This window comes from Scyliorhinus torazame, chromosome 28 (genome assembly GCF_047496885.1).
Source record: "Scyliorhinus torazame isolate Kashiwa2021f chromosome 28, sScyTor2.1, whole genome shotgun sequence".
Taxonomy (NCBI): Eukaryota; Metazoa; Chordata; class Chondrichthyes; order Carcharhiniformes; family Scyliorhinidae; genus Scyliorhinus; species Scyliorhinus torazame.
In genome coordinates, this window is record NC_092734.1 from 32,620,701 (window position 1) to 32,637,027 (window position 16,327).

The 16,327-nt window shown below is 42.9% G+C and overlaps 1 protein-coding gene across 4 annotated transcripts in view; it reads right to left on the reverse strand.

Annotated features, from left to right (window-relative positions):
- bmpr1aa (bone morphogenetic protein receptor, type IAa) overlaps positions 1-16,327 on the reverse strand; it is a 320,584-nt gene that overhangs the window by 97,401 nt on the left and 206,856 nt on the right. For all 4 annotated transcript variants that reach the window (XM_072491833.1, XM_072491830.1, XM_072491831.1 and 1 more), the window contains one exon: positions 9,733-9,928. In XM_072491833.1, the coding sequence (XP_072347934.1) occupies positions 9,733-9,823 (91 nt within the window). In that variant the 5' untranslated portion in view covers positions 9,824-9,928. The remainder of the gene's footprint in view (positions 1-9,732; positions 9,929-16,327) is intronic.

Genomic DNA, 16,327 nt, shown 5'->3' on the forward strand with positions numbered 1-16,327 from the left:
AAAGCACAATGACTTGAGATTGGCGGATATTCTCAGACAGTTCACATAGCAATAAACTCAACATGAAGACTCAGAAAAGTTAAAGGGATTGCCATTAAGGGTGTACTTAAAATTGGCTAGAGTGGTGAGATGGATGAATCTAAGGATGGAATTCTACACAGTAGAGTGATAAATTGGATTTAAGGCCAGAGGCAGTGGACCTGAGAGGAGGTAAAATTGAAGGATAGATGTACGGCAGATAAGAAAGTGGGAGGATTTGTAACTGACAGAAGATTTCAATTTTGATGCTCCGAGTATGGAGAGCGTAGGTCTCAGTGTGTTTTTCTTTTAAAACAGAACAGATGCGGTCCCTTTGTACAATTATGGGGATCCATTGACATGGTAACTGAGCCAATAAAATTTATTTGTTGAGAACTAATGTAAGTTAGTGTGAATAGGAATGCAGGACTTGGTAGGGGATAGGATGGAGGTAAGTTGAAGGTCATGTGGAGTGGAGAATGATATGCCTGTCAGAAGACAATTGGATCAGTCGAGTTTGTAGGTGACAGGGGCAGGTAGTTTGAGACAGAGGGTTATTGAGGTTGAAGTAGGTGGTGTTTGGGATGAGGATGTGGAATTTGAGGCTTAGCTTGGGGTCAAATTGAACAACATGGCTGTGAAAAGTGGTTTAACCTGATCAAATGGCCAGCGACAGAGGTGGAATTGGTAGAAAGAGTGCGAGAGCAGAAGCTGAAAATGATGGCATCTGTTTTCCCAACACTGAACATTAGAATGACGGAGGTTGAGGGGTGATCTGATAGAGGTCTACAGGTTTATGAGGGGCATGGGTCGAGTGGATGGTGAGCACTTGATTTGATTTGTCACATGTACCAAAGTACAGTGAAAAGTATTTTTCTGCGGCCGAGGGAACGTACACAGTACGTACATAGTAGACAAAAAGAATAATCAACAGCGAATATTGACAAATTCACTTTTTCCCACGGTGGAGGGATCAGTCATCAGGGGGCATAGGTTTCTGGTTCGTGGGCAAAGTTTAGAGGAGATGTGAGAGGGTGGTGAGTGCCTGGAACGCGCTGCCAGGGGAGGTTGTGGAAGCCGATACATTAACGGCGTTCAAAAGGCATCTTGCCAAACACATGGATAAGATGGGTACAGAGGGATACAGCACAAGGAAGTGCTGAGGGTTTTGGCAAAGGATGGTATCATGACCGGTACAGGTTCGGAGGGCCGAAGGCCAGTTCCTGTGCTGTATTGTTCTTAGAGATGGAAAAACTTGTAGCTTAGCTACAAGTTCCACACCACATAAGCAATGGAAACTTAAAGGTGGAGTGATAAAGAAATGGAGTTACTTATCATCAGCGCATATGTGGAAGCTCATCCCCACCCAAGTATATGAGGAAGAGAGGAGTCGAAGGATAAAATTCTGGGAGATTCAAAAGGTAATGACATGGGGTCAGGAAGAGAACCCTTTGCTGGAGAAGTTCTGGCTACAATCAAATGAACAACAGTGAAACCAAGCTAGGGCAGTCCCACAGAAATGAATAGAGGATAGGTGTTGCAGTCGGCCATGTCAAATGATGCAGAGGTTGAGGAGGTATAAATTCATCAACCACAAATTACATGATATGAGACTTTGGTTGGGTTTGTTTGATAGCCTGTAGCAGGGTGGAAATCAGAGTGGAGAAATTCAAACAGCAAATTACAGGCAAAATGAGCATAGATTTTGGTAGTATCAACACATCCCACCATTGTGTTGAGGAAAGGAAGATTACAAAGACAGGGACAATTTTTGAGGTGGGATATCATTACTGCTTTGGAAGGTCAGTATGAAGAGAGGGGCCCATTTAAAATGTCAGCGAGCGGGTAAGGGAAGAAAGAGCCAGGTGAGGAAGGGAAGTTAGGTGGGTCGCACATAGTAGGAATGACTAAATGAAGCCAATGTCATCATGTCATATGTGTTCTGCCCAAAGGCAACTGCTTAGCTCATTGTCCACTGATTACTCATCCTGAACCCATTTTCTTGATTATTTTTGGTCAGTAGTGGTTTGCCATTGCCTTCCTCTTTCAGAGGCAGGAGGGGGAAGCAGGCCTCAAGTCTACTTCAGCCAGAACAGGAATCAAACCCACTCAGTGCCACTAATCTGAAGCAATATCTAGCCAACGAGCTAACTGGCGACAAATGGAGCAATAAGCTATTTTTATAGACAAGATAAGCTCCAGGAGAGTATGAGGGAAAATAGGTTGGAAGGAAAAGAGAGCATGGTACTATATTTGGTTTGGTGTGCAATGGGACTAATTAATGTGGCCTGACACTTAGCCATAGCTCAGAGCATGATTAAAGTATTGTTTTTTTAAATGGTGCCCTCCAAACAATCATAGGAATACAGGTGAATAATGTTTATCTCGTATCCCAAGAAAAACTAGAAGGACTCACCATTTGGATTACTATTTGTTGATGTATACATAGAATATGGATCTAAGGCAGATTTCTAATCTGTTTTGTCCAGTTCCTGAGGTGTGTTGCACCATGCTAGGTTTTAATAACATCACTGCACCTACTATTGCTAACATAAAATGTTGGTTTCCTGCAAGTGATTAATGTTTGGTTCTGGTTTTTGAAATTGGTGTAATAAAACTGCTTATATTGTCTCCAGGAACTGTTGAGTATGCTGCTTTCAGGAAGTAGCAGTGTGTCGGGAGAAATGAATTCCCCAGCAATCAGACAATGACTTCCTGTATGAGCTTCCTGTAGTTAGAAACCCAACAGTGCAGTGCATCGCTGCCAGCATTCAGCACAAAGCTTTGGGTAATCCATAGTGTTTCTTAGCTGGTTTCATTTCCAACAAAAATTGAAAGACCAATGTCCACTGAACTTTGATGTTGGTTTACTTCTCATTTAAACAATGAGAGCTAATGGGGGTGTGACTAAGAGCAATTTTCTCTGGCACTAACAGATTCACATGTGCTTAAAATAAAATATTTATGTTTTCCCACTGTAATTTGCAATCACCTGGACAGGTTTATTACAGATAGGCTTCTTCTCCTCATTTTTGCTTCTTTCAAGATAAAAAACAGTGAACGTTGAGTGTTCAGATGACATCAATACCATTCTGTGTTTCATTGGCAATAAAACTCAGGGATAAATCAGTTTTAACAGAAAGATACTTGACTTTGGAACTGCACTGTCAAAAATATTTGTTTGATAACTCATACAAATGTTGGCACTTTAAAAAACAACACAATCGTTACATATACTCAAGGTTCAAAACAGCTACTTCTTGGTTAACATAAAAAATAGCAGGAATAGGCCATTCGAGCCTGCATCACCATTCAATGTGATCATGGTTGATCCTCTATCGCAACAGCATGCTTCCACACTCTCCCTATGTCCCTTGACACCTCTAGAGTCTAGAAATCTATTTCCTTCATAAACATATTCAGTGACTTGGCCTCCACAGCCTTCTGTTTTAGAGAATTCTAATTTCACATTTATCCAAATCATACATCATCTGACATGTAGTTTCCCACGCACTCAACTTGTCTAAATCACCTTGAAGCCTCTGAACATCCTCTTCGCCACTCACATTCTCACCAAGTTTTTTATTGTCAACGAACTTTGAAATATTACTTTTGGTTCCCACACTCAAATCATTGATGTGTCTTGTGAATAACTGGGGCCCAAACACTGATCCTGCTAGTCACCTTCTGCCACTTCGAAAAGACCCATTTATTCCTACTCTGTTTCCTGTCTGCTAACCAATTCTCCAATCCATGCCAACATGTTACCACTAATCCATGCACTTGAATTTTGCACACTAACCTCTTTCTTAGGTGGGACTTGTTAAAAACTAGACTTCCCACATACTTTGCCTTTCTTCCTGCTTTTACTGCCAATTTTCGAAATAGAAATAGGTCACTTAAAATGTTCCTCATTCAATTAAATCAAGACTAATAGGCTGATTCTTTTTTTCTTTACTCTTTGATGAAATGTGGGCGTCACTGGCAAAGCCAACACTTGTTGCCTTGAACTGACTTACTCAGACATTCCAGAGAGAAGAGTCAACCAAATTGCTGTGGATCAGGACCTGTGGCCAAATAAGGCTGGCAGATTTCCTTCTCGGAAGGACATTTGTGAAGATATGGGTTTTTACGACAATTGTTGATAGTTGCATGGTCACCATTACTAACACTAGCTTTTCAATTCCAGATTTATTAATTGAATATAAATTCCACCAGCTGACATGGTGGGATTTGAACCGGTGTCTCCGAGGCATTAGCCTGGGCACCTGAATTACTAGTGAAATGAAATGAATGAAAATTGCTGATTGTCACAAGCCTCAATGAAGTCACTATGAAAAGCCCCTAGTCGCCACATTCCGGCGCCTGTTCGGGGAGGCCGGTACAAGAATTGGACCGTGCTGCTGGCCTGCCTTGGTCTGCTTTAAAAGCCAGCGATTTAGCCTAGTGTGCTAAATCAGCCCCTTATCTCAGCTAAATTTACTTGCCTTGTTTTCGTATTCTTTAGTCTCTTTATATAATTACGTAATGTCTAGTCCACAGCTTTTTTTTTTGTGGGGGTGGGGGGGTGCACAGCCAGTAGAGTTCTAGATTTCCTTCCAATTGTCTGTGTCTGAAGAAATACTTCCTGATATCACTCTGATATCCTGTTCAAATATTCATTAATTACAGTCCATACGAGATTGAATTTTAAAAAAAAAGATTATTTTATCATCATTATTTCAGCCATCACAATCAAGCAATATCCTGTCTAATGGAAAGTGATCAGAGCAAGAATTCAAAGTTTTTGGGACATGGGAACCAAAGGAGAAAATGGAGTTGAAGCTGAGGATCAGCTACGATCGTGTTAAATGGTGGAGCAAGCTTGAGAGGCCATATGGTCTATTTCTGCTCCCATTTCTAAAGTCAAAGGGTGCTGATGCTAATTGTGCTGTTCCACCAGTACCCCATCTGTTTCTTAAATAAGCCAGGAACCAAATCTGGAAAGTAAGACTCAGCTGCTCATTCGTTATCTGCATTCTATCTTTTTAGTTTCCAGCTTTAAGTGGATCTCTCCAGGGCTAAGCATCAATCTAGCTGAAAAGGCAGGTACTTTGCTCATAAGATTTCTATAATACATAAAGGAGTCTGGATATATAGATTAACATTTTACAAGACATAGAAACACAAAAACTAAAAGTTATGAATAAGGTGAGACATGCAAAAATATGGACTGAGTATAACAATCATAACAGCAGCAACTGCACCATTCACAATTTGCTGTGGCATAGATTCAATAAATATCGCTGATCTACCAATAACGATTTCTGATCACTCTCAGATCTTTTTCCGAGGGTAGAGGGGTCAATTACTAGGGGGCATAGGTTTAAGGTGCGAGGGGCAAGGTTTCGAGGAGCTGTACGAGGCAAGTTCTTTTACAGAAAGGGTAGTGGGTGCCTGGAACTCGCTGCCGGAAGCAGGGACGATGGACGTTTAAGGGGCATCTTGACAAATACAGGAATAGGATGGGAATAGAGGGATATGGACCTAGAAGTGTAGAAGATTTCAGTTTAGACGGGCAGCATGGTCGGCGCAGGCTTGGAGGGCCGAAGGGCCTGTTCCTGTGCTGTACTTTTCTTTGTTCTTTGCCACCAAGGTCAAGAGACAATAACATGCTCATCAGTTCATGCTTTAGATTTGGTTGTTCCTTCCCTGCTGCTGGGTATAAATCCTGGAACGTCCTCCCTCAGAGCATTGTGGGTGTACCAACACAACATGCATTTAAAAAAATTAAATATAGTGTATCCAATTGTTTTTCTTCCAATTAAGGGGCAATTTATTGTGGCCAATCCACCTAACTTGCACATCTTTGGGTTGTGGGGATGAGACCCATGCAGACACGGGGATAAAGTGCAAACTCCACATCGAACCCTGGTCCTCAGCGCCGCAGGCATCAGTGCTAACCGCTGCACCACCGGGCCGCCCCCTACACTACATGCATATGTACAACAAGAATTTTGTGAAGATTAAAAGAGGGGTCAGATTTTCCCCCTCAGATTTATTCAGTTTGTCTAATGAAAATGTTCTCAGAGAGATTGAAGACCTTATGAATTAGTTTCATGAAGTAATAATGTTTTTTTTAAATATTTCTTTATTCTCCTCCTTTTTCACATTTTCTCCCACATTTACACCCACCGACAATAAACAATAATCAGTAACAAATATGTCAATCCCCATATCAATAACAACGATCCCATCCTCCCACCAAACCCAAAACATTCGCCCACATGTTCACATGAACAAATGACAAAAAGGAATCAGGAATCACCCATAGCCACCATTAACACCCATCGCCCCCCTCCCACCCACCCCCCCCCAACTAATGTTTGATGTTATCCAGTTCTTGAAAGTGCATAATGAATAATGCCTATGAATTGTAGAACCCTTCAATCCTTCCCCTCAGTTCAAACTTAACCTTCTCAAGAGTCAAGAATTCCAATAGTCCCCCTCGCCACACCACGGCACATGGTGGAGAAGTTGCTCTCCAACCCATCAGGATCTGCTTTTGGGCGATCAACGAGGCGAAGGCTACAACATCTGCCTCCGCACCCGTTTCCAACCCTGGCTGGTCCAACACCCCGAATATGGCCTCCCGGGGGCCCGGGTCCAGTTTCATGTGCACCGCTTTAGAAATTACCCTAAAAACCTCCTTCCAGTAATCCTCTAGCTTTGGATAGGACCAAAACATCTGAACGCGATTAGCGTGCCCCCCCCCCTCCCCCCCGGCAACGTTCACACACATCTTCTACTCCTTCAAAGAACTGGCTCATCCTCGCCCTCGTGAGGTGTGCTCTGTATACCACCTTCAGCTGTATCAGCCCCAACTTCGTGCACGAGATGGAGGCAGCCACTCTCCGGAGCACCCCACACCAGAACCCCTCCTCCATATCCTCTCCAAACTCTTCCTCCCACTTTAGTAATAACGTTTTTTAAAATATAAATTTAAAATACCCAAATCATTTTTCCCCCCTCAATTAAGGGGCAACTTAGTGTTGCCAATCCACCTACAATGAACATATTTTGGGTTGTGGGGGCGAGACCCACGCAGACACGGGGAGAATGTGCAAACGCCACACGGACAGTGACCCGGGGCCGGGATCAAACTTGGGTCGTGAGGTTACAACTTTAATAATACAAGATGTGCCGAAGACACTGATTTTATTGCCGACACTCAAGAGAAACAAGTGGGCAGCACGGTAGCATAGTGGTTAGCACAGCTGCTTCACAGCTTCAGGGTCCCAGGTTCGATTCCCGGCTGGGTCACTGTCTGTGCGGAGTCTGCATGTTCTCCCCGTGTCTACGTGGGTTTCCTCCGGGCGCTCCGGTTTCCTCCCACAATCCAAAGATGTGCAGGTTAGGTGGATTGGCCATGTTAAATTGCCCTTAGTGTCCAAAAAAAAGATTAGCTGGGTTTAGTGGATTACAGGTGGAGGTGTGGGCTTAAGTATGGTGCTCTTTCCAAGAGCCAGTGCAGACTCAATGGGCCGAATGGCCTCCTTCTGCACTATAAGTTAAATGATTCTATGAAATTTCAAAAGATTTGGATAAAGTAGAGTGAAAGTGACAAGGGGCTGAGCATAAGTTGTAAGGAAACAAATTGTCCAGTGGTAACCAAAAGGGAACTAAGAGTGTAAAATGAAAAAGTTATGATCAACCTGGTCATGTAAACAGCGCTCAGAATCCTGGATTGCTACATCACATCAATTTTGACATTTGAAAACGAGTGTTGGATAATCAGTGAAGCAATGCTGAGATGAATTGAAACTGCAGAGTTGTGGTTTTGAGGAGAATATAGTGAAGGTATATTGGACAAGTCACACTACCAATGAAGAGATGCTGGTAACATTTTAGACCAAAGGCACTCTGCTGACCAAGATTAGAAAGAGAAAGTTGGAATTTCTAGGCATTGAATTTTTTTAAAAAGTCATGATTAAGGAAATTTGATGCAGAAGGAGATCAAGGTAGACAAAGAATTATATTTTTAGAGAGCCTTGCAAACTGGATGAATGTACCATCAATGAAGATGACCCATGTCTCTAAAGCAATTTTGGTTGCAAGAGTTCTCTTTAAGTCATGGTACCTGAAGTGTGTGTGTGAGTGTGCGAGCGAAGGAGTGTGCGTGAGAGAAAATGTGCGAGAGTGTGCGTGAGAGAAAATGTGCGTGCGTGCGTGCGAGAGAGCGTGCGTGCGAGAGAGCGTGCGTGCGAGAGAGTGTGCGTGCGAGCATGCGAGATTAGTGTGCGAGAGAGATTAGTGTGCGAGAGAGATTAGTGTGCGAGAGAGATTAGTGTGCGAGAGAGATTAGTGTGCGAGAGAGATTAGTGTGCGAGAGAGATTAGTGTGCGAGAGAGATTAGTGTGCGAGAGAGTGTGCGAGATAGATTAGTGTGCGAGAGAGTGTGCGAGAGAGAGTGTGTGTGTGCAAGAGAGAGAGAGCGTGTGCGAGAGAGAGAGTGTGCGTGCGAGAGAGTGTGTGTGAGTGTGCAAGAGAAAGGGGGCGGGGGGAAGAGAGAGAGAATGTCTACCTCAACTCCACTCCCACTCTATTGCCATATCCCTTAGTATACAAAAATCTTTCAACTGCTGCCTTGAATATACTGTTCAATACTGAATGATTAACATAGCCATTGCCTGCACAAAGACAATTTTGGAGTCAGCGGCTGTAAACTAACACACCCGTAATTTCTGTGTTGTGAATGCTTAGGTCAAACCTCTACAGGCACTTATTTACATTTTAGACCTGGGTTTGTTATAGTGAAGTTCATGCCACACACATGTATTACATACTTATGCATTTTCCTTCTCTCCCACACAGCACTCCCACTTCCTCAGTCAACACTTAATCTAAAAATGTAATTTCTTCTTGCAAAGAGGAAAAAACATTTAGCTCCCCACTTTTTGCAACTCCTTTTATTAATCTTAAATTTCAAAAACAAAAATTTAAAACAATAACTTACATTTATCTCGCACCTCTCATAAAATCAGAGAATCTCGGGCAAGGCAAGGGGCAGCCATTCGGCCCATCGAGTCTGCACCAACCTTCGAAAAGAGCACCCGACCTAGGCCCACACCTCAAACCTATCCCCATAACCAAGCAACCCCACATAATATTTTCAACACTAAGGGGAAATTTAACATGTCCAATCCACCTAACCTGCACATCTTTGGACTGTGGGAGGAAATCCACACAGACACGGGGTGAAAGTGCAAACTCCACACAGTCACACAAGGTTGGAATTTTTAAAAATATAAATTTTGAGTACCCTATTATTTTTTTCCAATTAAGGGGCAATTTTAATGTGGCCAATCACCCTAACCTGCACAATTTGGGTTGTGGAGGCGAGACACACGCTGACATGGGGAGAATGTGCAAACTGCACACGGACATCCAAGATCCAAATTGAACATGGGACCCTGGCACTGTGAGGCAGTAGTGCTAACCACTGCACCACTGTTTAATGTAGCAAAATGTCCCACAGCACTTCATACAAAATTTGACACGAACATAAGCAGATAGTAGGACAGGTAACCGAAAGCTGCTTAAGGAGGAGAGAGGTGGAGAGCATGAGAGGTTTAAGGAGGCAATTGCAGAGCTAAGAGACCACAGTTGAAGGCATGGCTGTCAATAATGGCACATTAAAAAAACTAGGGTCAAGGGAAAAATATTTGAGCTTACCCCGAATCCGTAGAATCAGTAGTAGATAGATGCCAAGAACACCTGCTCTATGAACACTCATTCCTGTTGGTGTTCTAGCTCCCTGAGCCATTTCAATTAGATGTGTGACTGGATATGTTTTGGGATTGGGGTCCGGAAGAAGAAAGGTCTACAAGATGACGACTGCGTCTATTATTTGGTCCAGTGGTTGGCTACCCTGAAAGAAAAAAGGTAGAATAATGGGGTGAGAAGCATTTACACCCGGACAAAATTGACATATTTTAATCGCCTGCACAGAAAATCTACAAATTTTAGTTTCAGAAAATGATTCAACTATATGCTGAAATTATTCACACAGAAACAATTAATTCATTGCAACCAAACATCAACTCATTCTCAGTATGCCGAGATTTGCTCTGCCATTTTCTTGAAGCACCATCAATGAATGTTTGTTTCATTAAAAAATGATATTCTGGAAATGCTCAAGTCAGGCAGGATCTGGGCAGAGAAAAACAAGTTAACGTTTTAGGTCTGACGAAAGGTCACAGACCTGAAATGTTAGTGTGGTTTTTCTCTCGACAGAGGCTGCCTGACCTGCTTAGTACGTGGAATCATAGAACAGTAACTGCAAGGAAGCCCTTTGACCCATTGTGTCCGTGTTGGCTCTCTGAAAGAGAAATTCACCGAGTCCCATCTATCTCAGCAGGTCTGAAAAAATGTCCTTCACAGATAATGATTCAATTCCTTTTTAAATGCCACAATTGAATCTGCCTCCACCACGCTCTCATAGGCAGAGCATTCCAGGTCCTAACCACTCGCTGCCCAAAGACGGTTTTCCACATTATGCCGTTGCTTCTTTGGCAAATCACATTCTACCTGTGCACTTTGGTTCTTGATCCTTCCACCAAGACTAAGTTTCTCTGTACATCTACACTGCACTGATCGCTCATGAGTTTCAATACCTCTGCCAATTCCCCTCTCCAAGGCAAACAGTCCCAGCTTCTCCAGACAATGCAACTGAAATTCCTCATCCTTGGACCCAACCTCTTGAATATTTTCTTCCCCAGTTGTGGTCGAACCAGAGTTTTATACAGGTTTATCATAACTTCCTTTATTTTGTACTATATGTCCTTATCCACAACACCCAGGATATTGGTGCTTTATTAACTGTTTCTTCAACTTTCCCTGTCACTTTAAATGATTTGTGCACATAAAGCCCCAGATCCCCCTGCTCTGCACCTCATTTAGAATTGCACCCATTGTATCCAGCATCTCCTGATTCTATTTCAGATTTCCAGCATCCAATATTTTGCTTTTGTATTAGTGTGGAAGAATTTAGTTCCTTGCATCTGGAGGCAAAAGCAGTACAATTAATTCTATGGCTTTATATCGACATTGCCCGTCTCAAAGATGCAACTGAATCATCGCTTACTACTTGGTAGGAGCGCAGTGTTCCACAACTAATCTGAACAAGAACCAGTGCCCAATGGTCCTGCACAAATAATTGGAACCAACACGGAGGTCCTGTGTTGTGATTAAAAACCACAGTGTCCTGGCATTGCTACTATGTGATTTGCTTTTTAAAAATTGCATTATTGACTATGTATTTTTTGGTCTCCTTAGGTTTCAATGCATCATCTACCAAAGCCTGGGATGGCCCTTCTTAGGGAAGACAAGAAAAAAGGTCACAAAGGCTCCCAATAATTGTCCCCTTCCTTTCTGCTGGTAGGGAAAGTTATATGTAATGCGCTTTAAGAATTGCACGTTGTAAAATAATTTGCGCCATTGAGGTAAGTTTGATATTTAATTTGTACTGGAGATTGACCTCATCACTTACTATACATTAGTAATGCTTTTCATAATAACCAGCAAACATGTGAACCAACATCTTGAAAAGAGCAGCAAGCTGCAATGGAAGGTTAGTGTAGAGGGAGCTACAAGGTGGAAGCAGCCAGGCCAACACAATGACAGGGCCGCCTGGAGAGCTGGCACCCAAACAGCTGTCAAGAACCTATCTTCAGTCACCGAAATCAGTGCTTTTCAAACTTTTTTTCCTGACACCCACTTTTGCCAACCAACTAACCTGCAGACCTTCGGGACCCACGCGAAGGTGGGGCCTGCTTAGTCCCCATGATCTCACTTGAATCGGGTTCAAAGGAGGAGAGGACAATGCGCATATCAGGTGCAGATGTTAGCCAGTTCCTTTATCTTTATGAAAACGGAAAATTCAACCTCGCATGGAGGTCGTGAAAGGGAATAGCAACAAAACGCTTGTTTTACTCAGCACTGGATACTCCTGGGAGATGCAACTCCAGAATGCTGACAGCCTCATGGGTTTTTGGCGTGTTTTTAATGTGGTATCACAGGTTAGCTACAGCAGCGTAATCTTTTAATTTAGAGTCAGCTGTAAGTTAATAACTGACTCTGGGGTCTCAATCTCAAAAGGAATTTTCATTTCTCTTCAAAATCTGAAACTTGTTTCATTTTCCAGTACTTTCCTGCATAAAACAAACATGGGCTTTGCATCCTTATATGTGCTGGTGCAATTGACAAAACCATACCTCAAAAAATCATGTTTATACTGCGTAGTTTCCCAGAGTTAAGTTTCTTCTTTGTCGGCTGTTAACCAGAGACCCTGGAGCTTTGAACAGAGCGAACACTTGCATTGCTCTGTTCGGCCCTGGACTCTCCTGGGCAGCTCTCTCCTGCAGATTCTGTTGTGAGATCCTGTCCAGTAGGTATACTGCCTATTTGAGTCACTGGCCATCTCTTTCTTTTAAGAAAATGATCCATCTTCACAGTCCTCGTCTTGCTTGCTAACAACTAGGAAATGGAAACAGCTCTGCTCCATGATTTCACGCTAAAAGCATACATAGAGGCCCTTGATGTCAGGTGTACATGCAGGGTACGTGGCTTGTTCACTCCAGCTGCTTCTGGCTGGAAGACTCCATTTCTTTTTATTTAAAAGGCTGCAGTGGCTGCCATTATCAATTTTAAAGCCGGTAGCAGCCGTTGGGAGTTTCTCTCGCGAACGGGGCCACAGATCGCTTCATGGTCCCCTGACACCACCCCCCCTCAGGCCCCGACCCACACTTTCAAAACCCTAATGTCACTTGATCCCCGCCGCTTGTGAGAGCCTGGAGGTCAACTAAAAAATGGCCTCCTTTGGAGTGGCCTCAAATAGATTCCGAACCAGTCTGATCAGCTACCCACAGTGTGTCTGGGCAGGTAGTCATGCTGACCCCTGATACCACCTCCACAAATCCTGATCCAGAGGTGGGATGGAGCCAGGAAACCAGCACACCAGTTTGCAGGGCTAACGTTTGGCCCCACTGCCTCCATTCCCAGACTCAGCAGAGGTGGAAAATCCAACCACTTTTTTTCTTCTGCTTTTCAATTTCTATGTTTTCTTGCTTTATTTGCCTTCAGTACCTTTTCCTTTGTTTATAAGTCATATACATCCAGACTATCTACCTTGTGGCTAAAGGGTAGTAATGTACTCTTATCTTGCTTTGCCTTGAAAGAATCCCTACAGTGCAGGAGGCCATTCAGCCCATTGAGTCTGCACCCACCCTTCGAAAGACCATCCTACATCGGCCCAAATTTCCCATTCTATCCCCACCCAACCGTTGGACATTTAGGGGCGATTTAGCATGGCCAATCCACCTAGCCTGCACATCTTTGGACTGTGTGAGGAGACCAGAGCACTCCGAGAAAGCCCGTGCAGACACTGGGAGAACGTGCAAACTCCTCACATTTCTTCACAAAGTCATGCGCATCCAGATTAACTACTCTGCAGTTTAAGGCGAATATTCTCATCTGTGTTAAGGTTTGTGGGTTCAGGTTCTACTCCAGAAACTGGAGTACCAAATTCAGGCCCATCGGAGTTCAGGCAGTGCTGCACCAGTTCATGTGTGATGTTAAGCCGAGGCCCAATCTGCCTTCTCAGGTGGTTGTAGAATAACATATCAATGGCTGTTTGAAAACAAGAGGAATAGTGCCAGATGCCCTGGCCAATATTTATCCATCAACATTACTGAAAAAACAGGTTACCTGGTCATTGTCGAATTGTTATTTGTGCAGCATTGCTGTGTGTAAATTAGCTGCCATGTTTCCTACAACAGAGACCACTTTCAAAAGTAAAACTGTAAAGTGCTTCAGAATGTCCTGAGGTCTTAACAGTGAGCCCCTCGCTCTGCCCAGTATTTCCCAAGTTATGAATTAGTGCTGTTACAATGCTCAGAACAAATCTTAATACATGCTAGCTCTTGAACTATCCTTCACATATGGTGCTAAGAAAGAGGCAGTAGTCACAAGTGAAATCAAGCCAGCCAAGGGAGGAAAGATGAGGAATGAAAATGATGTTCTCAACTGTGTCAAAGGCTGAAGAGGAAAAGTAGGACTACTACACTCACAGAGGACGTCAGTTGTGTCTGGCTGTATCACTGCTGTGGCAAGGGTGGAAACCTGTGTGCAGAGATTCAAACATGGAGTTGCAGGAAAGGAGGTGGGTGCGGATTTCAAAGGAGACAACAAGTTCATAAAGATTGGAATATCTCGATCACTATCGCAAAATTCAATCGCTCGTTCATATCAAGTTAACTTGGGCTTAATATTCCTAACTTTGGGGAGAGAAAATCAATGTCAAGGATCCCACTTTTCATTATCATGCATCTATTCCTCTGGAAGCACGCATGTGAGGATACTGAATGAAGGCAGCATCAAGGTGTGAGGGGAAACGCTTTCACCCAGAGGGTGGTTGGAATCTGGAATGCTCTGCCTGAGAGGGTATAGAGATGGTAATCCACATTTAAGTATTTAGATCAGCACTTCAAATTTTGGGGGAAAATGGGATAAGAGTAGAGAGGTGCTTGATGGCTGGGCCAGCACGACCATATGTGTCAACCTCTTGGAAATGATCCTGCACCCTGTAGACTCAACTAGCTGACATGGGAATCTGTCACTGCCTTGATTTGAGGCACTGACTTTGTCTCTTTCCATGTTGTAAAAGCTCTTGATGCTAAGATCAAGTTTGGTCATGATGTCATCTATAATGAAATAAACAATTAAGCTAATGCTGACTTGTCTAAACCTATGCATGCTAAAAATGACTACTTGACAAGTAAAGGATACAGTACTGAAAAGTTAACTATTTTTCCTCTCTACAGATACTGCCTAACATGCTGACTATTTCCTGCTTTTATTTCACATTTTCGGCATCAGCGGTATTTTGCTTTGGGGTTGGTTTGTGGTGATTGGGCCATGCAGATGTAAAGTAAAATGCTACATACACATATTTTCAAATTCTCTTGGTAAAAGTGGTCATGATAATTGGAACGCATGACTGCCATTCTCTACTCACTCTGGCGGAATTCAGTCCAGATCTTCTGCAGCTGGGTCCCAGTGGGATATTTTGTACTCACGCCTTCACCTCTGGGAAGAGCACTATGTTTATTTATTCTTGCTCTCCAAGGTATGCAGACAGTAGCCTAAAACCGCAGGTGACTGAAATCCTGATTTAAACATGAGCTTTCTTGGTAAATTGACTGTACATTTTGAGAATGAAATATTATCTGCAAGGTTTGTTTTTAGGATACTGAAAAGTGGAGAGAAAACACAACCAAATCAATTCGCCACTTGGCGTTCACCAAGATGATTGTGTGTATGTGATGAGACTGTCTGTAAGCCGGCAGACAACTGGAGTCCTAAGAACCAAACAGTAATTAACCAGATTCAAGTCTCGACACAAGGCTACACACTTCAGTGCACAGTTTTGCAGCAGTTTTTAAATTGGAGCACTAGTTCACAATGTGGAAGGAGAAAGCAGACTTTATACCCACTTGATATTTTTAACTAAATCCCTACCACATGTACCCATCAGTATGGATAGCTTCCATCCTCCCATAGAGGCAACACACATTCTAAACCATCCCATGCACAATGGATAATCCTGCTTCACTCAAGTTTTGCAATCATGATAAAATGGATGGTTGGATTTACGGTTAGCCCATAATGCACACTGCGTCTTTGCAGTAACTTTAAACAAAGATATAAAGGAAATATAATTGGATGCTACAAGGCTACTGAAACAATGTCTGTAATTAAACAGTTAATTCAGTACAAAGCGGATTTGTGGTAAGATGAATAGAAAACTGCAATTGCCTTTCTTTGGCCTCTTGTTTCTGTGGGCTTGACCTACTAACCCCTGTCAGCCTGGCGCTATTATTCTTGAATGGCTAAACATGTCTAAGGTATTTGTTAAAGGATGTGCTGCAATTACCATCAGTGGCCATTTCCACCATTAATAACTTGATTTGTCTGTTCTTTGGGTCTTCATGTATTTTATTTTAATTGTGGCTCTGAGCAGCATTCATGAGCAGAACAAATTAGTGGCGGAGTGGGGAGGTTTATGTCACATCTTATTTTCACAAGGAGAACTAACCCATGACCTGTGGCCTAGTTTTCACACATCCATGACTCTTCGATAATTAGGAAACAAAAAGGCTTCCTTACTGCAAGGAACAACCAACAAAATCCCAAAGAAGGGGGAACAAAGTCAGTGCCTCAAATTATGCCAGTGATGGATTCCCATGTCAGCTAGTTGAGTCTGCGGGGT